General features: G+C 52.6%; 7 protein-coding genes across 7 annotated transcripts; 3 read left to right on the plus strand and 4 right to left on the minus strand.

The window, feature by feature from the left end:
- Positions 1-332: 332 nt before the first annotated feature.
- Positions 333-4,013, minus strand: AYO21_01801 (hypothetical protein; the record flags this gene model as incomplete). Its single annotated transcript, XM_022651783.1, has 3 exons — positions 333-2,137; positions 2,184-2,285; positions 2,333-4,013. 3 exons carry the CDS (start codon positions 4,011-4,013, stop codon positions 333-335), a joined length of 3,588 nt encoding a protein of 1,195 aa, XP_022515901.1.
- A 548-nt stretch (positions 4,014-4,561) lies between these two features.
- Positions 4,562-5,455, plus strand: AYO21_01802 (hypothetical protein; the record flags this gene model as incomplete). The annotated part of the gene is made up of 3 exons (XM_022651784.1): positions 4,562-5,086; positions 5,152-5,352; positions 5,408-5,455. The coding sequence occupies 3 exons, from the start codon at positions 4,562-4,564 to the stop codon at positions 5,453-5,455; spliced, it is 774 nt and encodes a 257-aa protein (XP_022515902.1).
- Positions 5,456-5,870: 415 nt separating this feature from the next.
- AYO21_01803 (hypothetical protein) lies at positions 5,871-6,346 on the minus strand (the record flags this gene model as incomplete). The annotated part of the gene is made up of 2 exons (XM_022651785.1): positions 5,871-6,167; positions 6,221-6,346. The coding sequence occupies 2 exons, from the start codon at positions 6,344-6,346 to the stop codon at positions 5,871-5,873; spliced, it is 423 nt and encodes a 140-aa protein (XP_022515903.1).
- Positions 6,347-6,731: 385 nt separating this feature from the next.
- On the plus strand, positions 6,732-9,223 carry AYO21_01804 (hypothetical protein; the record flags this gene model as incomplete). Its single annotated transcript, XM_022651786.1, has 4 exons — positions 6,732-6,770; positions 7,062-7,246; positions 7,295-7,370; positions 7,421-9,223. The coding sequence occupies 4 exons, from the start codon at positions 6,732-6,734 to the stop codon at positions 9,221-9,223; spliced, it is 2,103 nt and encodes a 700-aa protein (XP_022515904.1).
- A 583-nt stretch (positions 9,224-9,806) lies between these two features.
- AYO21_01805 (glycine cleavage system T protein) lies at positions 9,807-14,116 on the plus strand (the record flags this gene model as incomplete). The annotated part of the gene is made up of 4 exons (XM_022651787.1): positions 9,807-9,893; positions 10,150-10,303; positions 10,577-10,878; positions 12,566-14,116. 4 exons carry the CDS (start codon positions 9,807-9,809, stop codon positions 14,114-14,116), a joined length of 2,094 nt encoding a protein of 697 aa, XP_022515905.1.
- Positions 14,117-17,388: 3,272 nt separating this feature from the next.
- On the minus strand, positions 17,389-18,654 carry AYO21_01806 (hypothetical protein; the record flags this gene model as incomplete). The annotated part of the gene is made up of 1 exon (XM_022651788.1): positions 17,389-18,654. The coding sequence occupies one exon, from the start codon at positions 18,652-18,654 to the stop codon at positions 17,389-17,391; it is 1,266 nt and encodes a 421-aa protein (XP_022515906.1).
- A 4,742-nt stretch (positions 18,655-23,396) lies between these two features.
- Positions 23,397-26,156, minus strand: AYO21_01807 (eukaryotic translation initiation factor 3 subunit G; the record flags this gene model as incomplete). Its single annotated transcript, XM_022651789.1, has 4 exons — positions 23,397-23,620; positions 25,184-25,337; positions 25,407-26,067; positions 26,140-26,156. 4 exons carry the CDS (start codon positions 26,154-26,156, stop codon positions 23,397-23,399), a joined length of 1,056 nt encoding a protein of 351 aa, XP_022515907.1.
- Positions 26,157-26,572: the final 416 nt, after the last annotated feature.

Raw genomic sequence — 26,572 nt, forward strand, 5'->3', positions numbered from 1 at the left:
ATATCAACCGCCAAGCCCGGAAGGAACAAATATCCGCCGAGGTTAATAGACCTTGACATGCTTCCTCGCCCCCTGGTAGAACATTGATTCAACGGACGTAAGAGATGAAGGACTTTAAAGGGCCTGAATATAGCTGTTTTAGAGATGATGTTTGATTTCGAGGGGAAGAGATGTATTGATTTTTTTTGTATCTTTACCGTGACCAGGTTCCTTTCCGTATGACAAGCTTACAGGATCATTGTCCACACGACATGGACTACCAGGTATCATCATCATTGTTGTTCATGGTCTTCCTCTCGATAACAAACCGCCTCGTCTATCAAAATCCCAGATCACGACTTGGTAGTATCCCAATTCACCCACGTCCTGGGCATGATCCTCCAGACCATCACCTCTCCGCTTTTCAGATCTCCGACCTTAAAGCTCTCCTCTCTCACCTTCGGCTTTTTGCCCTTTTCCAGGTCTCTTCCCTGCTCCCACGCACGGATCTTCTTCTTGGTACCATCCCAATCGATGACCACAGCTACGTGCTCAGGTTTCCCAACATCGACACTATATTTTTGATGCAGCCCACCTTTGTGGCCAGAGAACTTCGCATTACGGAACGTGACAATGTCACCTGGTCGTATTTCATCAAATTGCTGTGTAGATGCGTTGCCCAGGTTGGAGTAGACCAGAGCACCATATGCTCTTGTGCCAACCGGCAGGAGTGCTGTCGGGTGGGGTTTCAGGAGTTCGAGGACAAATCCTCGCGCGGAACCATCGCCAACAGTCGTGCCAGAAAGACCACTCGCCACTCTTGCGATCTGATTCCCGTACTGAACAGATGCATTTTCCAGTTGATCACGCCGAGGTGCAGGGGGCGGTCGCCCGTGGCTTTGTTCCAATGTCACATGGGTTGGGTCTGCCGCATCGAAGCTAACATTGATGGTAGTCTGGGAATAATCCATGTAAAGCACGTAAATATCCTTTGAGATGGTAGTCCTGCCTCCACGTTTAGTAGAGGAACCAGTCTCCATTTCGTACAGAACATCAGGTCTTCCTTGCAGTGAAGGAGGCGGTACATTGGTTTGCGTCCACCACATTGAGCCCTTTGCGAGGTCAATGTCTTGAGCAATATACCCCTGTTCACTGCTTCCCCGAGCATGGTCCATTGAACGGCGAGAGAGAGTACCAGACCTTCGGAGGTCGGTACTCTGTTCAGGGATGTCTGTTGGGGGAGGAGGTGCGAGGGTCGGGGGCGCAGTATACTCCGGCTCTGGTGGTGGAGGTGGAGGTGCTGGCCTTTCTGCTGGTGGTGGCGGTGGGATAGCAGTTGTTTTCGGCATTGCACTGTACATGTCATCTTCCTCAAGCTCCTCTCTGGGTGATTGCAGTGATGTAGAATATGGCATTTTGGTATGAAGAGAGGGCGGAGGATGCTGAGGTGCAGTATATCGATACGGATCATAGTCGTCGTCTTCGCCCACCTTGGGAGGCGGAACTGGCGGAGGAGCCGCCCGCGGGGCATCCATAGACCTTCTACTCTTCGGCGTTGGCAAAGAAGGTGGCGGTGGTGGCATGTCCCGCGGAATACTAACCGGAGGCAACGGAGGAGCAGCTCGTGTGGGAGGGTGCTTCGGAGACTTCGTATCGTCCGTGAGGGCGCCTTCATCAAGGCTTGAGTCACGATTGTGAGCCTTCAACGCATCTTTGTGCTTTGCACTCGAAGCGATATCTGTATCGTAGTCTCCGTCATATTCCGTAACTTCCTCCTCGTCATCCGAATCAGGCTTAGGAGAATGCATGGTGCCAAAGCCGCGGGAATCAGTCGTTGAGCGGCGACTTGGTGGAGCGCCTGGCGGCGGAGGAGGAGGAGCTCTGGTCTGGGGAGAAGTCGGGCTCATAGGGATAGGGGGCGGGAGTCGTGAAGCGCGTTTATCAGCGACTGGAGAAGTGGCGCTCTCAACAGCCTCGAAGACCGAATGCTCAGGTGGCCTGGCTGGCGGCATCGGAGGCAGCGTAGGCGCGCTAGCTGGAGTCTCTAGCGCTTCCGGGCTGTCCTCTTCCGGAGGATGTTGGTCTTCATCCTCCTCATAACCAGGTGCTTCTGCCGACGCTTGCGGTAATGATGGGGGAGGGGGAGGTACGGATCGAGCTAAGAGATTCAGTAGGTTTCCGGCATGCAGGTAGTTCTCACATACCGGTGGGTGACTGCGGAACTGGAGGAGCTGCTCTTGGGGCCGATGGCGGAGGAGGAGGAGCACCTCTAGTGTCACGAAGTGGTGGTGGAGGAGCAGCGCGATCTACAGAATGTGAGTGGGCAACTCGCTTTAGCATACAAAAGACATACCTTGTGGAACCGGCGGAGCGGCACGATCTGTCGAGCGACGTTGTAAGGGCTTCGAAACGTAGTCTTCGCTTTCTCCCTGAACACCAGGTTCTTGCGGGGTGGGGCGTGCAGTCTCGTCGTCGTTGTCGCTTTCTGGCGACGCTAGAGGCTCGTCTTGCCGCTTGGGTATTGGAGACATCCCAGGCAATGCCATGATCCGTACTGGGGCAACTCGTTCTTGTGGCTCTTCCTGCGGATGGCTCTCAGAGGACTGCCGAGAAGGCTCTGATTTTGGCTTCCTCGCAGCACCAGGTAGTCCAATGCCGCCAGGAGGGCCGAACATGCCCATCATGCCCATACCTCCGCTCATTTTGGCCATTCTATCTCTGAGCTCTCTTCTGCGGCGGATTTCCGGATCTTCCTCCTCTTCCTCTTCCTCTTCCTCTTCACCTCCTTCTTCCTCTTCGGCTTCAACCTGTTGGCCTTGGTCGTCATCTATTGATTTTCTAGGAGCAGCTGCTGGGACGGGTATTTCCGTGCCTTTGGATTTTGGGCGCTCTTCCTCGGTGGATGTTTCTTGAATGTCATCGTCATCTGCAGCTCCTGAATCATCGGCGTCATTCGTGTCACTGACGAGCTCGCGAGAAGCTGGTTGTGGCGTGCTGAGGCCTGTGGTGCGGCGAGGGAGACCAACAGGTTCATGTTCTCCTTCAGCCACCTCGGCGGATGGGCGGCCTACAGTCTCATTGGAATCTAGTCTCGTCAAAGTCGGCTCAGGCGGCTGGCTCTGTTCACTGGCCTCTGTGGACTCGACTCTCTTTTTGGGGGGTTTCTTGGGTTTCTCCTTCTTCTCAGCATTCCGAGCCGCTTGTTCCAGCTGCTGTCTTTGCAAAAGTGCTATTCTTTCTTTGAGGGACTGGGGCTTCGGTTGCTCTTCCGCCCCAGGCTCTGGTTGTGTCACAGCAGATTCCGCCAGATCCCTGGATTCCGATCCGTTCACACTCGCATCATCCTCTCGCCGATATGGTTTTTGGATGGGAGGTTCTCGGTGGGGTGGAGGGACGAAAGCATTCCTGCTAGGAGGAGGCGCTACAAACGGCTTCCTGATGAAACCACTGCTTGGCCCACCACCACCGGGCTTGAAAGGGGTAATTGGTGCGGCAGCGGGTTTGTTGAAGGCAGCGATCCTGTCTCTGAAAGAACTAGATGATGGTTTTTCTGCAACAGGTGGAGGGGCACGGGTGGCCGCGGGAGAAGTTGGGATGGTGGTCGGGGCGGTGGGAGCAGCAGGTTGAGGCTTCGGGGCCGGCGGAGGTGCTTCAGGCTCTGTTCTTGCCGGTTCCGGTGGCTCTCTTAGTGATTCTTTCTCGCTGTCATGCACAGGTTCGGATATCTCTGTTGGCGGAGGGTGTGGCTCTGGTGCAGGAGGCTCTGGGATACGCTCGGACGGCTCTGGAACCGGTGCACGCTTCGAAGCACGCACAGGGCGCGAAGGGACTGTCGGTTCGTACTTCTCGACAAAGTTCCTTGGGAACAGGCCTTGGAGCTTTTCCCCCGAGGCATCCACGTATTCCCCAGTATACCAGTCCGCATCCTCCTCTTCTGTAACCGTGATTATCTGGCCATTATCAAAGTTTAGATCATCAGGCTCGTCTGATCTGTATTCGAAGATCGCCTTGACCTTGAACGGTACCGCAGGCATCTTGTCTAGAGGAAATGCTCCTCAAAGATCAGGAAGGAGGTGGGTTCGGGCGGAAGGTCGAACTTTCAATGATCTTACTTGACCAGCACGGTGACGCAGCGCCTGCGCCACCTCGCTTTAAGATCGGTGCCAAGGTCAGATTGAGACTTCCTGGTGAGTGATTATTAGATCACATGGACTTGCAAAAGAAGAATGCACGCGTGGAAAGACGATATGAGCTAGAACAGGTGTGGTGGACAGGAGACGTTATTAAGATTGTGAGAGAATGTAGACGACTTGAACGTGGGGCTCCTAGTTTCTCGCAGGCTTATTGCTTGTACCTCGTAGGCTTCACTATTTACTTTTAGCCTTGTTACTTAATCAAGCCGCTTTGCCTTTGCTCTGAGTATTTGCCGCAGTCATCTCTGCCTACCGTGTCACAGGCCCATGTTTCGTCCTTTGTATCAAAACAAGGCTGTCAGGACAAATTAAGAGCCCACGCTCTCAAAAGGCACCCACACCCATTATCTGCGCCTTGCATAGTCAACATACTTGGAGCATGGCCTGCGATGGCAACTGAGCAACCTGAAAGCAACAGAGAGGATCGCATTCGCTCGACTGCATTACGCCATGCCAGAGATATTGAGGAGAGGAAGAAGCTACAGGCACGCATAGCAGACCTAGTAGTCGAAGCTTTTGACTTGCCGTCTAGACCTGATGCTGACCCCGCAAAACCTCAACCTTCCGATGCTTCTCTCTTTCGACACTGTCTGGGCCTATTTCAGACCTCGGATTTCGATGATCTCGTCTACGAGCGAAATGTAGATAACCGATGTGGCTACGCTCTCTGTCCAAGACCAAATCTGAAGCTCACACATGGTGGCCAAAAAGTCTGGAATCAGAAGGGTGGCAAAGACTTCAAACTTGTCGATAAGAGCGAACTGGAAAGGTGGTGTTCCAAAGCCTGTCAAGAAAGAGCAGCCTTTGTGCGTGCGCAGCTTGGGACGGAGCCCGCGTGGCTTCGAACTGGCCAGACCATCGATATCAGGCTGCTCGATGAAGTTGATTCCGAGAGCCTTGCCGACCCATTCAAGGTAATCGCAACTGAGATTCTCTGCAAACATCGAGTTCTGGAGTTATGTCTGCTAAGTTCTTGCAGGGTCTCTCGCTCGCGGAAGCACCTGATGCAGAAATTGCCGAAAGGATGCAAGCCCTTGCGCTTGAACGTGGCGAGTTGAAGGTCAATGCCGACGACAGCGTCGTGGATCTCATTGAGAGAAATAGCGACGTGATACCGAGTGCTCCAGCACTTAAAGGGCACCAACCGCAAAATACCATCGAAGGACACCAAGCACGAAAGGTACGGTTTTCCGAGAGATGACTTTGGTCGCCATGAACAAGACCGCACCACTCAGGTTCGCTTTGAGAGCGCCATGAAGATCAACTTCTCATCAAGTAGTTGACGATGGAGAAGATATTTCCACAAAGTCCCAGACCACGGAGCTCCGGATCCACCAGAAGGTGCCGCGTGTAAAACACAAGGACGACATAGCTTGGAGCAATCTTGTGGCGTCTGAAAGACGTAGATAATCAGACGAGAAAAGGAGTATATCGACGACAGTCATTGCTGGGCCTTCCGCCATACGGCGAGTGGCCTTTGGTATGTTGTACCAGAGATATCTCATCTGTTTTGCTCGAGGTTACCGACCAAATGCAAAATATGCTCTTTCAAGTGGCTGTCTCTCATATTCCCATGCCAACCAATCGCTTCTTGTCGTAGGTAGCAGTCCCATACTGTTGACTTTATAGATGCCCAAACCGAGCAGGAGACACTGCATTAGGACATATACCGCCTTAACCCCCAACATCTGTGTACGATTACCAGCGCTCTCGAATTTGGCGAACTGTGTGTTTGTCTGCGAGATAGCCTGGATAGGGTTCTTGAAACTGAAAGGAATTATCAGGATCGACGACCGCAAAGTAAGAATGGCATACTGACAGCATAAACACCATCATAATGGAAAATATCTGGAGCGAATTGCCCGACATGTAGCCCATAATAGCTTGCATGGGAAGTTGCTTCGCAGGCCCAAGTGCAACCTCCCACGCTTTCTTGAGTTTGAGTGTTTCTGTTTCTTCGGGGGTCGGGGGTTTTCGTCCAGGAGGTTGCGACTTCTATTGGAGTTGTCAGCGAGTGTAGATTATGGGTGGTATATGGGCCTGCGGACCTGTTTCCCAACCGCGGCCCTGGAGCCTGAAAAGCCGGGAGGATCTGGGATGCTGGATATATTCTTGGGTCTAGAAGGGACGCCGTTGTTGAGGTCAACAACCCATTTCGGCATTGGAGGAGCCATGCTGTCTGAGGTCGCCATCACAGGAGGAGGTGTGGTACGCAACGATACAGCGACGAAGTCCCTCGTCTATGTAAAGTTGTTGGACGCTGACGGGACTCGGAAAATGGAAACTCCGCAACCCTTGGCGTGAGCGGCTCCAGGGGGGACACACCGCGCAACGCCTCCTCAACGTCCTCCCTCCTCATCGACCTCCAGTAAATCTTACATTGATTACCTACCACTTGGACATTGTCATTGCTTTGAATCTCTCTGGTCAGATGTCGTTTTGCTGACGATCATGCCGTAATTTGAGCCTCGAGCCGCTGGATCCAGCAGCAATATCGTCAACTGGAGTGACAACGGAAGCCTCCAACTATTGGGTTGAGTCGAGATTGAAAAGGTCAGGATGTCGTCCGGACATGGAGACTCAAAGCTCTTTGCCAGGGTATGCCAATCTCTTTAGCAGCAGGGCCTTCCCTTCTAGCCTGTGTCTGCCACTGCCTCCTTCGCTTGTTTCCACATTGCCGCGATGTTCAGCATATCCCATCTCACTCTCATTCATCGCGGTTTTTGGAGTACGTCTGCCGGGATTACAAAGGTTCCACGCTCCATGTATCATATGTGTGATATCGTGAACTGAACATCCGGCATCTATGAGATCCACAGTACATCATGCTTTTAGCCGCAATGCCCTGTGCCTCTATATCTCTGTCCCGTCGCTCACACTCATAAACAGGGTAAAGTTGCCGAGCTACGAGCGGAACTCACAAATCCTGGCAAGAAAGACAAGAACCACACCACTAAGAAAAACGCTCTGAAGAAAATCGTCGCCAACATGACCATGAGCAACAACGACATGATTGCACTCTTTCCGGATATCGTGGCTTGCATGGATATCCCTGTCCTCGAGATCAAGAAAATGTTTGTTAAAGTGCGCCTGTCGCAGATATCCTGCTAACTCACGTACAGGTGTTTTTTGTACCTTCAGCACTATGCTCGCATGAAACCCGACATTGCTTTGCGAGCGTTGCCGGTGCTGGAAGAGGTGGGCAGGCCGCGTTGCAGTGACGAACTTCCTGATACTAACGTATTTAGGATCTTCTGGACTCGAACCCTTTAATCCGAGCACTTGCACTGCGGACTATTTCGTATGTCCATGTTCGCGAATTCGTCGAGGGTACGATTGCCCCACTGAAGAAATTAATGTCAGACCAAGATCCCTATGTCCGGAAAACAGCTGCCATTACCGTGGCCAAAATCTACGACCACGACAAACGACTGGTCGAGGGGTCAGACCTGATTGACAGACTCAATAGAATGCTCAAGGACGACAACCCCACTGTTGTCGCAAGTGCGCTTTCTTCGTTGCAGGATATCTGGGAGAGGAGTGATAACATTAAGCTGACGATCGACTACGCAAGCGCCTCCAAAATCATTTCTATCTTGCCGGACTGCAACGAATGGTCCCAAACCTACATCTTGGAAGCACTAGTGTCCTACGTTCCACACGAATCTGGCGAGGCCCTCTTACTGGCAGAACGAATATCATCTCGGCTCTCGCACTCGAACTCTGCTGTGGTTCTTACCTGCATTCGGGTCATTATGTACCTAATGAACTACATCTCCGACAAGAAGAAAGTCGACGAACTTGCCCGCAAACTATCCCCACCACTCATCACTCTCCTCTCTAAACCGCCAGAGATTCAATATCTTGCCCTGAGAAATGCTATACTCATCCTCCAACAGCGGCCCGAGGTCCTACAAAACGACATTCGCGTGTTTTTCTGCAAGTACAACGATCCGATATACGTCAAAGTGACAAAACTCGAGTTGATATTCATGCTAGCTAATAAGAGCAACATTTCAGTGGTTCTTAACGAGCTGAGAGAGTACGCAACCGAGATCGATGTCCAATTTGTGCGCAAGGCCGTTCGAGCAATTGGAAAGCTTGCAATCAAGATTGAGCCTGCGGCGCGGCAATGTATCGACGCACTCCTGGAACTTGTTAATGCCAAAATCCCCTACATCGTGCAAGAGGCGACAGTGGTCATCAAGAACATTTTCCGCAAATATCCGAACCAGTATGAATCTGTCATCTCAACCGTGATCGGTCAGATTGATGAATTGGATGAGCCAGAGGCAAAGGCTGCGATCATCTGGATCATTGGTGAGTACGCCGATCGAATCGATAACGCCGATTCACTCCTACAAGATTACTTGTCGACATTCCACGAAGAGCCTATCGAGGTTCAATTGGCGCTCCTGACTGCGACTGTGAAACTCTTCCTTCACCGACCCACAAAGGGCTCTTCCATAGTTCCGCAAGTGCTGAAATGGTGCACAGAAGAGTCAGACGATCCGGATCTTCGTGACCGCGGATATATGTACTGGCGCCTTCTTTCGACCGACCCAGTGACGGCGAAGAAAGTCGTCATGGGGACGAAGCCACCCATTACCGCTGAGAGCGAGAAGCTGGACCCAACAACCCTGGAAGAGCTATGTCTGGGCATCGGCACCCTTGCCACTATCTATCTGAAACCAGTACAACAGGTCTTCCGGTCTGCACGGACACGCCGACTTCAGGATTCACCAGCCTTACAGAGAAAGAGAGAAGATCTGAACCGCGCCCTGACCGGTCTGGATCTCGCGAACCCTCTATCACTAAACACAACCGTCACAACTCCAGGCGGTACGCCCGTGCCCAATCACCAAGCTGCAATCGAAGCTGCCGACGACTATTTCAAGAACTTGAGCCTGAGTGACAACACTGGGGGGGATATCCTGACTAGCCCGACTGTCGGAGGCGTGGGAAATCCATATATCGTCAGCCAGAGTGCACCACAGCACAGTTTCCATCCGCAAACGAGTGTCGCCAACGACCGGGATCTCCTGTACTAGCATTACAGGGAGGAAGAGACTGAAGACGGTTTGTATAGCGCATGAGCGACGGTGGTTTATGTATTTTGGCGCCACAACCGGGAAAAGCTGTAAACGCATGCGGTAGAACTGTGATGCGTGGGGATTTTAATTGATTCTTCGATCCAAACATCATAAATCTGCAACGTCTAGAGAGCTGCGATAATACTGCAGGTGTCTGAACTGTCACCCCAGCGTAGTAGTCTGTGCGCATCTATCCTTTGCTGTGCACAACCTACAGTAGCTATATCGGGCTCCGCAGCCGACGTCATGACCGATTCGCTGTTCTCCAAAAGACGTTTTTGGAATTCCGGCCACTCACTCCACATCGAAATTCAAAAGCACAAGTGTGGCCTCCGCGAAAACGGGTCTACTGGACAGCACACTCGCTTGCATTGTACCAAGTACAGCACACAGGACAAGCAACACGACCACGACATCCTGTCAGGAAAGGAACCCGCTCCGTTTTCATTTCCTTTTTTTTTTCTCCGGTCTCCCCTCATGATCGCAAAGTGACAGCAAGACCAAAAACCGAAACAGCAGCCTGCGCGGCACTGGCGCAATCATGGTCTCCCTCCTCGTCACGGTCTTCATAATTCAACTGGTCTGCCACCTCGTCCTCACCATCGGGTCCAAACCCATCAACGACCTAGTACGTCGAGCCTGCTCTTCTTCTCCTCGACCTCTTGTTTCCCCCCTCCACTGCTTCCTCTTCGGCTTGACGGGGACATACATGTCAGGTTCCAGCGAAAAGAGAAGCGCTTGAGAGTAGGAAAAGACACGATACAAGCCCACAGCCCCAAGAAGGAAGGGAAAACATGATACTGGGGACAAATTTTTTGCTGACATTCCCAACCCCGCGCGCACTATTATAGCTATGGCAAATCTACTGCCGCCTCCCGCTCCAGTCGTCTGCGGACATGCAAGAACAGACGCGCCTGCGCCGCGAGGTACTGCGGCTGAAACGAGAGATGAACGCGATCAGCGCGCAGGACGAGTTTTCCAAGTGGGCCAAGCTGAGGCGGCAGCATGACAAGGCCATGGAGCAGCATGACAAGAAAGGTGAGTTTTGTTGGTGAAATACACATTTTCCCCCTGTTCGCTGGAGGAGGTTGCGAGATGCTGGCGACCAAGAGGAAGAGGAGGAGGAAGAGAGGTGGGGAGGGGTGCATGTGTGCCGTTGACAATCGGGACTTGGATCCAACTTCTATCATCATTGTGTCCGGTCAAAGAAGAAGGTCAAAGACACAAAAGCGCCCTGCGTCCTCGCTCTCTCTGCCCATCCCTCTATCTATCCATCGCGACTAACAGAAACATTTTTACCGTGGTTGCCAGCCGCCGCAGTTTCTTCCTCCCGCTCCTCCTTCGACACCAAAGCCACGGCGATCCGGTGGACGTGCACCAGCGGCCTGCGCCTGGCGCTACAGTTCTGGCACGCAAAGACGCCCGTCTTCACCTACCCGCGCGGCTGGTTTCCGTGGTATATCGAGTGGCTGCTCGGGTTCCCAAGGTGCCCCTACGGAGGCGTGAGCATCAACGTGTGGAGCACGGCCTGCGCGACCGTCATCGCGCTGGTCTGGGATGTCCTGGTCTACCTGATACAGAGCGCGCAGCGAGGACAAACGGGCACGGGAAAAGTAAATGGCAGCAGAAGGAAAGAAGAGGTGCACATATGATGACAAAACATAAAAAAAAACTGTTTACAGGGGACAGGGCACAGCCCACGTCCGAGTAGATACGATATGATACGAGTGAGGTACATTATCAAGTCATCATAAAAACATAAAATGCCCATGCTCCATACACCCTGCACACAACTATACAAACACGTAAAGGCTCAAGGATTCATTCATCATCTTCTAGGCTTCGGGAGCGTGGTTCCATCAGAAAAGTATTCAACCATGTTCGCGTCACTGACCGAAGCCATGCTCGCGTGGAGTCATGGAGGCCTAAGTGCTTGACTCTATTGTGATTGAGAGTTCATCATTGGAAACCAAACCGCTCACCGCAGCCAAAGCTCCTTATCATCGCCATTCTCGAGCAAATCCAACCTCCGGTGCTGTTGTTCTCGAAGCGTAGGGGTGCTTATTCATGAGAAATTGCCGCGAAACACAGCACACCAAATCAAAGAGTCCGGTCCGTTCGACAGGACATCTGCACCATCGTGGAAGATGGTCGCTGCTTTCCATAAGCTACAGACCCAAAAGAGAGTGTTGATCCGCGTCTCGAGAATAAGCCCCATCGAGTTACCCTCCATTACCCAACTGCTGCAAGCACAGCAATTGAGGGAGAGGGCAATCGCATAACTTTCGACATGTGACGAATTGCGCAACCTCCAAAAATCACTCTTTTGAACTCCCCAAGTACCCAAACTGACCATCAAGCTCCCAATGTGATAGACCCTCGCCATCTCTTCCCTTCGCAAGCTCGAAAAGTCCGAGTCCTCTCCGTTTCACGAAAAGAAAAGGGGGAAACCTGTCTTCACGGCGACGGACTCATATCTTCATCCATCAGCCAGACAAATATCTTCCCTCAATTCATTTCCACATCGAGACCCCCAAACGAACGGCTCAGAAGAGAATGCAGACGACAGCGAGGTCGGAGATTGAGGGACCGCAGGTGACTCGGAGAAGAGAGGGAGGCGAAAGAAAAAGGATGTTCAAGAAACAAAGAAACCGCAGTGAAAGGTTGCTTTTATGGCGGTTGCCTTTCGGCAGGTCCTAACGTTCTCTGACTCCCCGAAGAGAACAGAGGTAGGGCGGTCCGGGGACTTTCTCCCAAAGCTGGGCCTTTTCCCTTTGTGGGGGAATGGCGGCTAGTTGGTCTGCGGATATCTCAGAGGAGACTTCTGCTGTGCGTGAGCTTTGAATGCGATTCTTCGAACGCGGAGACTGATGAAACACAAGGGAGAAGAGGACGAGAGATGCAGCAGTTAATGAAATTTGGGGCGGAAGGAAAAATATCTGCCAAGACCACACTAGTCCTGAAACAGGTGAGGTTGCGCAGTTGAAGCCCTTCGACACCTTCTCCGCTGCGCGCAAGTTGCCGAACGTCCGCCCTTCCTGCCACTTTAACAACCTTATCTCGGTTTTTTTTTTTCGTGAGAAGAACCTTAGCATTATTAAAGAGGTCTTCCGGGTGAAAAGACACATATCAACGTGGTTTGAGGTCTTGGGAGTCTGGTTGTATATCATGAATTGAACGCGGGGAACAGCACCACTGAGATCACCCGAGCTTTTTCCTGCATATCAATACAGTGAACAAATCACTCCCAAGCTGGATTGAGACCCGAAAGTTTCTCCGGTCAGCAGATTAGCTCAACAGCAGCAGCAGCAGAAGAAGAAGCTCGTGCTGAGCGTGACGGTAATGATGAAGATACCTACTCCTCGTCAAGGGCTAAAGCCAGTATTGGCGACGGCCCTCGCGCAAACAAACAAAGGGCCGTCTCTCCGACCAAGGCGCGAACTGAGCTTTCTGGTCACATCATCTTCACCATCTTCGCCACGGCATCCCGTTCGTCGCCATCTGCCTGAGTTGATACCCATACCAATTCCCATTCCACAAACCACACCAACGTTCCCATCGTCGGGCCTGTCCCATGCGCAGCGGCGCCATGCCTCGACCAAACCGGAGCCGGAAGCAGAACTCAAACGTACGCCTCTGTACGACCTGCACGTTTCGCTCGGGGCCAAAATGGTACCCTACGCTGCCTATGCTATGCCAGTCACATACCCGGACCTCTCGCACAAGGACTCCCATCTCTGGACACGCCAACACGCCAGTGTCTTTGACGTCTCCCACATGGTGCAGCACAAGCTCTCCGGGGAACTCGCCGAGGAGTTTCTCATGACAATCACTCCATCAGCCATCAATGAGATAGAAAAGCACCGCTCGACTCTATCTTGCCTTTTGAACGAGGAAGGAGGCATCGTCGACGATACAGTCATCTCAAGGATTGGTAAAGATAGCTTTTACTTTGTGACGAACGCAGGCTGTCGAGAGAAAGACATTGCCTATCTCGATCAGCATATAACCAAGTTTCTCAAGGCAAAGGCTGCATCAGGAGATAAGATCAATTGGCACGTCCTTGACCACCATGCCCTTCTAGCACTTCAAGGCCCCGAGTCTGCAAGCTTGCTCCAGTCGCTTATATTTAATGACACGGACGACGACAGTCTCGACACGTCACTGGATACACTATACTTCGGGTCAAGTCGATGGTTGCAACTGACCCTACCTGACTCCGGGATGAACACTCCCTCTCTCCTCATTAGCCGCACTGGATATACAGGAGAGGATGGCTTTGAAATTTCGATCCCGCCCGAAAACGGAGACGCAACCGAACTGGCAACGAACATAGCCAAAGCTCTCACCGCCGACAGCTCCAAAGTCCGCTGGGCGGGGCTGGGTGCGCGTGACTCGCTCCGCCTAGAGGCAGGGATGTGTCTCTACGGGCATGACCTAGATGAGAAGATCACGCCGCCAATGGCGGCTTTGGGTTGGTTGGTCGGCAAATCTCGCCGGGTCGACAACCCTATACCAGCCTTTAATGGCCATCACATTATCAACAAGCAGCTCGCGTCGCCAAAGACCATGCCTGAGCGACGAGTTGGCCTCCTCATCGAAAAGGGTCCCGCTGCCCGCGAAGGAGCAGAAATCGTCGATCCGGAAAACAACAATCAGGTCATTGGTCACATCACCTCTGGTTCTCCCAGCCCCACCCTCGACGGACAAAACATTGCCATGGGGTATATTAAAAATGGATTCCACAAAAGGGGGACTCCGGTCGGTGTCAGAGTTCGAAAGAATGTGAGGAAAGCGGAGGTCGCTAAAATGCCATTTGTGCCAAACAAGTTTTACTCTCGACCCTCGTGAAAGATTGTCCAGGAGGCTCTCTACTCGGGAAGGTCGTGGTGGGCCAATCTCTGCGGCTCCACAGCAACAGCGGTCAAGGGCAGTAGGTCCGTGACTGTTTGCACCTGTTTTCACGGAAAGGACATGGGGATGAAGATGGGCAATGTGACAGGACGCTGTTCCGGCTCCTCTCTAGGTACGAGTAGATCTTGTCACACCCTGATCGTCGGCTGTTGTCGATCTTTTTGGGTAACAACAGCAACGAGCGGTGTTCTGGCACGGAACCCTGGCCTCACCAACCCCCCCTGTTGGGCTTTTTAGTGTTCATTTTAGTGTCTCTTCTCCGCGACGGGGTGCTTCTTTTCGTTTGCCTCACTGCACCAGTGTATTTGAGTCGCCGTCTTCGTACATGCATGCAGCTGTTTGCTAGTCGTTTGACTAGCCCTAGCCCGACGAGGCCCCGTGATTTAGCGTATCCGAGGTGATTGGGGCCGAGACCTGCGTGCGCACATTATTGATCACTGCATATCTTCGCAGGGTTTTCTCCCGCCATTTCCCTGTTTCGAGCGCCAGAGGCGTTCTTGGGCTTTGAATGGTCGCCTGAGCATTCGCGACCAGGTGCAAGTGTAGCGCCGCGCCGGATGGTGACTCGTCCCTGGGGGAAAGACTGTTGACTCCAGGGCATGCAAAGTACGAGTCCCCGGAGTGCAGGTACCGGTGTGGCATGCTATCCCAGAGGGCGCTAATCATGGATCCGAAAACCCGGAGCAAGCAAGGTTTGAGGCTAATCTTGAACTTTGGCACCTCGTTCATCGTCGCCCACATGGACTAGCAGAGGGTCGGTCAGCGGCGGTAAAGTGCGGTTCCCGGCTTCCCACGCGTGTGATGGCCCCCTCGATGCTCGAGCAGCTTTTAGATAAGTTGCCACGGATGGCTTTGGTGGAGCTGTAGTGGGCCCACGACTAGCAAAAGGAGCTGGCGTTTTTGCCTATTTTGACGACATTTCGGTGCTCCGGGTCCCATCCAATCCGCATTCTGTAGAGGTAGACCAGTCTAATCGTCGATTGACTGGAGGATGGGCGGAATTTAAAAACCGCTTGCTGGGAACCATGGTGAATTCGTGACTATAGCCAAAGGGGCGTGGCCCAGACCTTGCACAGCCCATGGCGGACCTCACCGATCAACTCATGAGGTCATGTACTTCGTGTTTCGGGTCAATGGGCTGGTCCTTTGTGACTTGTCTCGATGGATCCGGTAAGCCACCCAGGTAGCTATTGACCAGCTAGCCGCGCACCTCTGTTGCGATTCCGCATGCGTTCTCACTGTCGCCCTGTACGTCACCTTCCGCAAGCAAGAAATACATACTCGGTACTCTGCAAGCACTAGTGTCCACCTCCAGCTGGTCCACCGGAGTTGTGGCATGATTTTGTGTCGTGCAAATATTTCCCACACGGATTTGGAAGAGCTGGAGAGGTATCGGTCGGTGGATATCCCGGGTTTTCCTCGCGTTGCTTTGCCGGTGGCTTATCCTTCACTCCCTGGCCTTTGAGAGTTTCTCCCAGGCGACAATGCATCATCAAATGAGCGTTAAGGGACTCGTCTCTAGGGTGCTTGCGAATTTCCTTATCTGGTTATTTTCCAGGGCGCAGAGAAGGACCAATTGCCGAAGCCACTTTCCCGGAAGGAAAGGACTGTGGAATGCTCTGAACCACTGAACCAGCTTGCTAATGGGTTTCCATGCGAAGATGTTTGATGACTTTACTGATCGTCCGAGGACCCGGGCTGCTCGTGCCATCGCAGAGGTGTCCACCTCCCACAACAGGGCCTAGTCACCAAGCAGCCCAACCGGGGGGGAATACGAGAGCTCAAAGACTGGCTTGCTGCGCTCTGCACCTTCTATTTGCCCTGCTTGGCATCACTTTCAGCTGGATCCTTTGGCATTACCCCTTTAGCTCGGTTGGATTGTTCCAAGGGCCAGATGACTTAGCTCTTTTTGTAATTTCTTTGGGCCTTCTTCCAGGATGTTAGACAAGAAGCGCAGGTCAAAAGACGTCTCCTGAGATGTGCAGCGCGTCTTTATTTGCTCTCTTCTCGCCGTTAACACCCGACCAGGCGGGGTTCGATCCGCTTGGATTATCATGAATGTTTTTTTCTTCCCTCTCGCTCTGATGTCCGCTCGATGATGGAGGTGGCTGTTGGGCTGAAAAGAGGCGTGCAATCATTTCGTAGGGCCTGCCCGAGTGACAGGCGCCACCCCTGGTCAAGCAAGCATCGGCTAGGATTCGAATGGCGGCTCGTTCGCGAATTAAGCAGGGCACACACTGGGAGCGGAGCCAGAGTCTTCGAAATCAATCGAGTCTAAGAGCCCTGCTGGGGGGGTCATGCCACCTCGAACACGCAGCTTGAAATCCGACAGATTTCACTGCCGCGTCCCAAATGGCGGGGAAAGGGGGTCAGGTGGTACTCTGGCTGCGAGGTAGCTCGGGAGGGTAAGACTGCAGGACAAGGGAACAAAGAAACCTTGATGGCGATTGCGCTTGAAGTGGCTGGGGGAGAGAGGGTGATGGAGCTTGAGAGGTGGAAAAGAAATGGATTCCTCCATGGCCATGACCCTAGCAGGTTTCCAAGTTCACTTTCCCATCCCTTGGTACCATCCTTGAGTAAGTCCATGCAAGACCAAAAAGCCTCTGTCCCGCCACTACGACCTGTTTATCTCGCCAATGTAACGCCATGCTTCCTGGAAAATCGATCGAGGTCCAGCAATTGTGCATGGGAGAAACAGTACCGAAAACCTGTAGAATCATAATAATGTAACTATATGCTGTTTCGTATCATCACGTCGTTCTGAAGGCATAAATCTCAGTCTGAAGTGTCGTATCTTCCAGTGGGATCGCCTCATGGTAACCTGTTCCTTCCAGTAGCCTCTGGAATATCCACTTATGCAGCCCCTTCTTTGTATCCCTGAGCCCTACCTCAAGTCTGCCTGGTGGCCAAGGAAGGGGATCCCCGTCATGCCATGTCCTTGATCCTGCGCTTTGTGACCCATCCATGCGCCATGCTCTGTCTGAATCGAACCCGGGGTATCTCTAGATCCTGTGCAAGTCCTGCCCTGTTCCACTTAGTCCATAGTCCTTTCACACCGTACAAACATGGTTCCAGAAGATATTGAATAAGAAATAACTGAAGGTGGACAACTGCCAGTGCTCAAAGAAGGCGGCCAGGACGGCTTAGCAGAACCTTCTAAGAATGCTAGATCCAACTGTAGCGTACTTGGTCCGCTCTCCAGAAGTGGATCACGATGATGCGCACAAAAGCTTCGAGTACGGTGCGGCCGAGAAGTCAATGATCGTTGCCATGCTGTCGGTGAATGGCCCGGGTAGTGGGAAGCGCATATGCTCCCCCTCTCCGTCGTCCTCGAAAGGCCTCTTGCGACATGTCCCTTCGCGGTCAAGGCTGCTGAACATAATATCGTCACTGCCCTCCGATAGTGGTGTCAGAGCAGATCGGTCCGACGAAAGGGTACAGGATGACTTTGCTGTACGGGAATCACATAGGCTCACCTCAATGTCGGTCGGCGTTCCTGCTAGGGCGCTTGAGGAGACCAGACTCGCAGGAGAAAAGCGAGAGGCGGAGGCATGACGGTAGCTAGACCCTCCAAAATGACCCCCCTGTCGATGGCTACCCATCCATTCCATCGAAGTATGGCTGTGCCCGTAGCTCCCTGATGAAAGTGGACCGGCATGGCCGTCGGTCCCATGCCCAGTTCCACGATCGGGGTCCATGCTGGCCTGGCTGTCTCGCCGTCCATTGTCCTTGTAATGGCCAGGGGATCGGCCACGCACAACCATAGGGTCGGATTCCTTGGTCGCTATCAAGACCCAGTTCTCGTCGTTCTGCCTCCCGATATTTGCAGAAAGCTCAACCACCACCAAAAAGTATTGCTGCTGTGCGCGCCGTTTGCCATTGTTGGCGGTGGCTTTCTGGAACTGAATTCTCTCAAATGTATGAGAAGTTGGGATTGAATTCGTGCCGGGGGTTTCGAACCCTGAAAAGCCACCGATGATACTTGAGTGAAGATGGTTGGGCCCCCCATACACATGTCCAGAGCTTGAGTACGTACCGTTTGTGCCAATGGTATGGTTGGGCGACGGTGCAATTGGGTGACGGCCAGGAACTGATTCTGTTGCCTTATCCCGTTTGGGAGTATGCTGAACAAGACCTCGAGCCTCGCTTTCACCGTTGCTAGTCATGGCGGTTTTTGCAGTAATTGACACGGCAAATTGTTGGATTAATTCTTCGGAACCATTCCTATTCAGATAGAACGGTCCATCCACGATGCCATTTCGGAAGCCGAAGGAGCATTGTACTGCAAAATAATTTCGGCGGTAGCACGTCCACTTTCTATCGACCTGGAAAAACCCTTTTTGTATTGAGGCTATGATCTCTGGCATCAAACGTTGGTTGCGCAGTGTCAGCACAGGATGAAGAACGGTGGTTTCGTGAAAGGGAGGGCCATCTTGCCGCGTAGTGTTCTGGCTGTCATGGCAATGTGTTGACATGTTTTGTCCTGGGTATGAACCCTCTTGGAGTGGGAAAGCAAACGCTGGACTATTGCGAGCTGGAAAGGGATTTGATTGATACCGCATCCCTCCTGGAAATTGGCCTGGACTTATTTGGGTGTGGAGAGCTGTCGAATATTGTGGTATTCTCTCTCCCATACTCCTGAAAGTTGACCCGATGCCGTTTGCCGAATTGTACGAATGGGGAGGTGACAAAGGAGGACTGTACAACAGAAATTAGGACCTGTCACAAGGCTGACGATGGCCTTTTGGGGGAGACAAGAACTTACACTCTCTGTTGACGTTCCATGAGCGTCATCGAGGACCCAGGCCAGTTTGACGAGAGAACTGAAGAAGGTGCGCTCGAGAAATGGTCCGGCGCACATGCATTGCTGGGAAACGGCTTGGGGAGCGTCGTATAGGTGTTTCCAGAGGCTGTAGGGTTGCCCCCCGCGCTCGCTGATCCAGTGGTGGAATCAGGCGGGCTCAGCAGCAATTGCGAGCTTTGGTGATACCTGCGAAGACCATCATGGATGGGTCAGTGAGACAGAACTGGTAGAGCAGCCAGATCACATTTATATGTCACACCTTGGAAGTGCGACCGTTGAGTCATGGGACGAGCACATTCTGAAAATAACCAAGAGGGAATCGGCAGCCTCTTACGGTCCTTCAATCACACCGGAGAGTGGATGAAAGCTCGCGCCGGGTGCCCAACCTTCAAGGCTCTAGACTTGCATGTCGACCCAAATAGTCGGTCTGAGGCGCTATCGGGTATTTCAAAGACAGATGAACTGGTGGGGAAGAACTGGAGATCGGATACTCACGGTGTTTCATTCAGAAGCGAACTGCCAGTGAAGTCAAGACTAGCATTTGCTGGCAGCGCCACTCCTGACGCACTACTCGTCAGGCTGCTCTGAGGCCTTCGACTTGGAAACGTGAAGTCATTGGTAGAATAGGACGAATTTGAAAAGGTACGCTCCTGGCCGAGATATTTGGATTCTGCGAAGTCGAATGGCGAAGACTGTTGAAGCAGTGCTGCAAGCAAGCAAAGTCAGTAACGGCCAGCAGTCAAGAGAGTGCAGCTGAAAGGTTAGGATTTGATAAAACAAAAGGAAGCCTGGCACAGCCCTCATGCAACTAGGCTTGAGAGAGCCCCTCTTTCGTGGACAATTACCCATTCAGTACAAACTGGCAGGCAGAGTAGCACGGAGCGGGGCATCCTGGCCAGGTGAGCGTAGGTGGCAATTGTGCGAAACGAGGGTAGAGCAGCCACAGCAGTGGCAGCTCCGTCTGCACACAGCATATCAATGCCAGATTGCCGAGCCGCAGCAGGATTTTGTTGACGTTGGCCTCAAAACAAAGCAGATAAGCTATACAAAGATTGTCGTAAAATACGTACTGGGATCCATAGCTGTCCTGCGAAACCCGGCACTGATTCAAACAAGGCTGAATCAGCACAGGGGGAGCTTTAGAGTTTGTTCAATCGCGGAGTCTCGAGGTGGGTAATGGGCTTGTCCTTTTCGGCAGTCTTTGGGTCGGTACTTGCTCAGCCGTTCGCTAGCTCTGCTCCCTGAACGGTGATTGATAGCCCCGGGGCGGTGTGGACTTGCTCAGCTAGACCCTAGTGATCCAAGGCGCATGCAAGACAGAGTTGCCTGCCAATAGCGGGAAGACTGCCAATATATGTATGGAGTCCACAGTGCTTCCCCCAAAATGGGTACAAAACAAACTGCTGAAAGTCAGCAACATGGTGTGTTCTCATTCCTCATGGCTGCGGCCTTCTTTTGCTGCTGTCGATGGCAGTAACAGAGCAGCCTCGGTTGTTGTAATCGTACCTAGTTGAAGCGAAACAAGTCGCCGCGAACTGTGTCTGTCGCAGTTGCGCTGTTACTGGTCAGTGACAATGGTGAGCGCCTTGCTCTGAACTTGTTCAACTTACTTTCCGACTATTTAGCCGTCGCGTACTGCCGTTCGAGGCCTCTTCTTCCTTCTTCCTGTGGTTCGGAAGGGGTTTCTGTGCCTGTGCTAACGACTTCTCCAGAACGTCCTGCTCAAGCAGCACTGAACAGAGAACTGCTCCGATCGCCCGTTGTAGCGAGCAAGTTGTAACGAACCCACGGCAGTCGACGAGAACTCATAGACAATCCTATTCAGTGCCTGGACGCCCGCAGTGTGCAAAAGCACAGGTTCTGAATCGATAAGCGATGGAATTGAATTCTGGTGGGAGCAAAAGGCGAACAATATGTGACTGAAATGATGGTGGCTTAGAAAAAGAGACATCAGAGCCTTACTGATAGAAGGAGAGGCTTGGACCAATTCAGCGGATTGAAAAGACTTCAAATGAATGCGCAATCATGCAGTCAACACCAAGGTTAGGGGGTTCCACACAAGCCCTGGATCAAGTCCTGGTCTGGTCGGGCAGGCTGGGATTGCGTTGGAGTGTCTTCATCGGATGTAGAAATGACTAGCTCAGCCATCGGCGCAGCGAAGGGCTCTGACACTTTGACTACCAGTATTCGGTGAGGATACGGGATCGACCAGACGTTGTTGGCAAGGACCATTCGAAGGAAGACTGCATATTCGACAGGCCAATGACCCTTCAGGGCATGACCTTTGAGCGTTGAGACCGCCCGACTGTGCTGCAGGCGGCCTTCTTCAGCAGCCCCAGCTTGAGCCTAAAAATCGCCACAACATTGGCTTGGCCACCGAATCTTTACCTTGAAGGGCGAAATAAAGGAATATTTGGAAGAATCGAATCGGGTCCAAACGAGATGCAGAATAAAGAATGCATTCAAGCGCAGGCCTTGCAGAGAGGGTTTCAGCTGAGGCCCTCCTTCGATAGGATGCTGTCGGCACAGGGGCCATGACTGCCGCGGTTTCTCTGGCACGTGGCTGGGGAACGGGGGCGTCTGCTAAGTATCGAGCAGGCCATGACGGCCTTGCCTTTCGACCCACCGTGTACATTCTTTGTTTTGCCTTTACAGGATGGGAGGAAAGCAAGTCATGTGGCGGCTGGGCGTACTCGATGTGTTCAGATGAAGCGAAGATGAGCCGGGCCAGCTCCAGAAGGGGATTCATTGCTCAAACGGACCGAGCGGTGCTGATTTGGACATCAAGGGTTTGATGTCTGAGCCATTCAGAAAATCGACCGTGCAAAGCCGACTGTTGATGGACTGATCGTCGGCCGACTTGACAACAAACCAATGGCAACATGAAACGAGGCAGGGGCAAGGCTGACCTGTATCCCTGCACTCCACGACACCACTCAGGCAAAAAGGAAATGTTCCGACTGGACAGGTATTGGTTAGAGAGGTGCGGGCAACTGCGAATGTGCGTGGCCCGAGGGCTCTTTAGCTCGAGGGCGGTTATGGTAAACGACCAAAATCAGGGCCCTGTGGCTTGATCGACACGATCCAGGGATTGCGAATATGGGTGAGGGCAACGGTGGCTGGCCTCACCGGTAGGCTGAGGTCCCGGAAATCTCCAAGCATTCTGGCACCAGTCAGTATGAATGCGTCGGCAGTACTGGACTTTCCGACCAGAATCAAGATGGTCTCGAATTGGACGCCCTCAAAGGGGACAAAAATTGGGCATGGTGGAGCCAAGCGCTGGTGAATCATTGGTTACGCATGGTAGGCAATTGTTCCCACAGTCCACCTCGCTGCGGCGGCCCGTAGCCTGTTGTCATCTGCAAGTATGTCGTGCGCACTTCCGGAATATGCAGCATGGGGCTCGTTTGGAAGTCGAGCAAGGGGCGGAGCCGCGTGGAGTGGGTGATCTAGCCCTGGCCAAAACATCTGCAGTTGGTTGCAGCGAGAAAAGGCTGCCAGCCTGAAGTTGGGGCTATGACGAAGGCGCTGAGGATGCTGGCACCGCAAGAGGAGAGGGGGGTCGAGGAGAAGCTGCTCCAGAGGTGGTAATGGTGGTGTGGTGGTGTCAAAGAGGTACCAAAAGGACAAGTAAGACTGATGAGGTGGCTCGAGTCCAGGATCTGATGGTGGTGGTTGAAGTGATTGGGAAGTGGTGGAAGTGTTGAATGGTGGTGGTGGTGGTGAGGGTGGCGGTGATGTTGAGTGCTAAGCTGAGTGAGTAAGTGAAATCCCTGCGGCGTCTGCGCTCTCCTTTACTCCCTCTCCACGCTGTACCTGGACTTCGAGCCATCCTCACCACCAACACTTTTCGCGCCATCCTGCATTTTCACAACTCATCTTGCCACCTTGACCATGTGTCCAAACTCCTGATTTAAGGCAAAAAGACGGGACAAGCTAAGTGTCTACGTGACAATGACTCAATGACTGCTAATCGCATAGGAAAAGCTGTTAACGCTCAATTCCTGATGAAATGCCTTGCGCAGTGCACATTGTACCTCTACACTAACGTTCTCTCGATTTTGCTCGTTCCGTGGGATGTCTGGACACAAAACAATTGGTACCTGACCGCACATTCGGTGGTTCAGAGGTGTATCGTCCTCTTGCACTGGGCATATCTGATCTGGTTAAGCATTGGTTGACCACACATTACACTTCTCCTACTGGCGGCAACAGGCTGCAAGGAGTCCCGACTAGGCCAAGGAATGTAGGTGGCAAGACATATCTCACTCCTGTACGCTTGACCACGGCGGTGAAGGAAGGCTCCTGCTCTTCACGCCTCCAGCCAAAGGGTGTCTCTGTGGCCCGCTCGGGAGGAGCCAGGGCAGGCTTGGACGTCTCCCAACCGCTCCCTCCCCGAAACCTGGAATCGCCTCACAGGCCAGCTTTGACGATGGTGGCTTGGTTGGCTCTGACAAATCCCGCGACTTTGACGGGTTGCACCAAATCTGCCTTCTTTGCAGCTTGGACCACCTGTTCGTCTTTCATGCTGGCAGTGGTATCACTGACATGGAGGCTGTCTTGGAGCCCCCCAAACAGTGTCGACAACACAAAGGCGAGCGGACCTTTCTCCTTTCTTTCTCGCCCAGGACGCCCGTCTGATCCTGATTTGGAATAGCTCCAGATGTTTCATTTGATCCTGCTACCCACCGTGGCTCAGATGATAATGATTCTGATGATGGTCGCTCTGGAAGGATGCTAGGAAAACTCGGATGCTGCCACGTCGTGCCTATCTGATCGCTCCATGTGGTGCCGGGCTATACAGCTGTGGCCGCCGGCTCGTACTTCCCCGATGCAGGTCCGACATACATACGTTCTTCGAGTGAAATGCTTGGTTCATGGGAGTAACAGAGAATGCCCTTTTCCAGACCCATCTCGCGATGACAGCTCTGGAATCGTTTCCCTTTTCGGGCTATTTTGATCTCAACCGGCCGCTCGCTACAGCAACAATCGACATTGATACCTGAAGCTCATATGCCAGGTATCTTGCTCATGGTTCCGCTGGACCCTGGAGATGTCAGCCTTCGGCACCGCTCATACATCTATTTCTGCAAGGGCCAGATCAGGCAGAATGCTCGAGCTGACGAGTTTGTGCAAGGGTATGGTGGAGGTTGGAAGGGCCGTCTACGTAAAGGCGGCGCACGAGACGAAATGCAGCCGATCAGACCAGTTGAACTCAGCCATGTTTGATCACCTTGAACCCAATTCGTTATGTCTTTCGGCATCACCACCATCACCGCTACCGCTGTGGGAGCGGGTGGCTCCCATATCTCTTGCTCCCCATCTCGGGCGCTATCTGAGCGAGCACAAACAACTATTCAGGTGAACACATTAAACGATCTGTCCTACTGCTTCCCTAGCAAACCCACGTGAGTCACCATGCCTCGTCCAGCCCTCTATACACTGCCTCTTCCAGGATCCAGAGCATGACTTCAAATCCAGCAGGGTGTGCAGGTAGGGTTTCCACTTGATAGACTGCCTCGCACCTTAATTAGCGAATGTCACCGACCTCAGTCTAGGTGGCAGGCATTAGGTCCCTAATCCGTTGCCCTTTCTTTAGGAGGCTCTCTCCTCGTGGACACTGAAGGCGCTGCTCCGTCTGAAAGCGGAACCCAGTGAGAAACATCTACAGGAGAGCTAGAAGATGCTGTTATTTCAGGAGGTAATCTGGCCGTGGACGGGGGTGAAGGGCGTTTTTTCTTTTGCCACTGCATTGACCTTGCTTCTGAGAGAACAGGTCACTCATTTAATGTAAGCTGGACGCCCCAGGAACGATCCGTCCTATCAAATGTCTATTCTGGCTCAGGTTTATGGTGTGTAGATGGAATTGTTTTGCTTCTGTAGAACCGGGTCAGAGGGTTGGCGATCATCTTGGAAATTCTTATGCAACAAGGTTGTTTCTTCTGCTATTTTATCACAAATCTCGTTCGTACTGCGAATTGCGTAATTTAGAAGCAAGGCCACCGTCGAGCTCCCATTCCAGGGCCATGCACTGGCCTTTTCTTTTGCGAGGCATATTCTCATCATTTCGTGGAGCCGTTTGCCATACAGTTCCGCCATGTCTCTAGCTCTGCACAGAATCAAGGTCTACTAGGTCGTTCTCTTTGCGAACTCCACTCTCAGAATCAAGTGCCTGTAGCCGAAGCCATCCATCTTCTCACATGCTCTGGCGGCATCAGACCTGTCCACAAAGGAAATGAATGCAAAACCCTTTGCGCGGCCGGTATCTCGGTCTTTGGCCAGGAAGACTCTGGTGACGCGACCGAACCGTTCGAAGAGATCGCGAAGCTCTTGCTCTTCAGCCATCTCGGAGACCTATGCAATTGAGAGTTAGCGAGGGTCCGGCTGATGAGAACACATCTGGAGAGTCAAAAGAAAACTCACGTTCGTAACTCGCAATGTAGCCAAATCGTCCCTTTCGTACTTGCCGCCCATCCTCTCTCCAGCGCCTTGAGCACCTTTCCTGAGATGTGGCGGTACATAGCTGCTGCCGCCGGTACCGAGTCCACCTTGAGGCTTCTGCCCAGATTCGTCATCTTCGGCCATAGGGTCGGCAACGGGTGTTGTCCCATCGTCCGCCGGCGCCATCGTATCCTTGAAGGGACATCTAGCTGTGAAATGTTCGCCTTGACAGATACGACACTTGACCTTCTTATCTCTCAATTGCTCCTTCAGAGATTTCTCCTCCGCCTTGCCGCCGCCTGCCTTGGCTTCTTCGGCCTGCGCATTCTTCCAATCTCGACTCGGTCTGAAGAGTATGTTTTCGCCGACGGAAGTAGTGTCAGGCTGGGGGCCCTTGGGTTTGCCCTTCTCAAGGCCGAATTTCTCCCAGGTGCGTCGTTCAGCGACGACTGGGTTGACTTTTTCTTTGTGGGTGGTGATCCGGGTTTTGCGTGTGACTTTCACTTTCTGACCCTGGTCGTTGAAGCGGTAGAACACCGTGGTCCGAGTTCCATCTTTGTTCACAGTGGTCACAGGAGCGGGCAGCGCCGTGGGGTCGTTGATCTGTTCCGAGTCGGAGACATCGTCTGCCCAGTCTGGGCGGCTGCGGATTTCCAAATCGCATGTTAGGGAAACTTTTCTTCAATTCATCATCACGATGGATGAGGGTACTTACGTTGCGGTCTTTGACATTTTGTTGTATTTTGCTATGCCCTCAGAAACAGCAACTCCGGTATGAATGTCGTCAAAAGTATGATGAGTCTGAGGAGGATGTGAAGGCAAAGTCATGGAATTGCCATCCCACATATTTTCGTATGTCACTACGGCTGCACCACGACCCAAAAAAGTTTAGTGATGCCAAGGAGGGCGAGGCTGCATTAGTAATGCTGAGGAGCGAGGGCGAGGCTGGCAAAACTGATGCACCCCTGACCTTAGCATGTTGCATTCAAAGAAACTAGCTGCTATGTATGTTGTTCATCGTTGCTAGGCACGATGTCCCTTCTGCCCTTCTGTTGACTACAGTACATACGCCCTATTGCCTTCAGAGCTCTGTCAATTCGATCGAATTAGCACCGCCAATCCTTCCTCTCAGGTGTTCAACCACCAGC

The sequence above is a fragment of the Fonsecaea monophora genome (assembly GCF_001642475.1).
Source record: "Fonsecaea monophora strain CBS 269.37 chromosome Unknown Scaff7, whole genome shotgun sequence".
Taxonomy (NCBI): Eukaryota; Fungi; Ascomycota; class Eurotiomycetes; order Chaetothyriales; family Herpotrichiellaceae; genus Fonsecaea; species Fonsecaea monophora.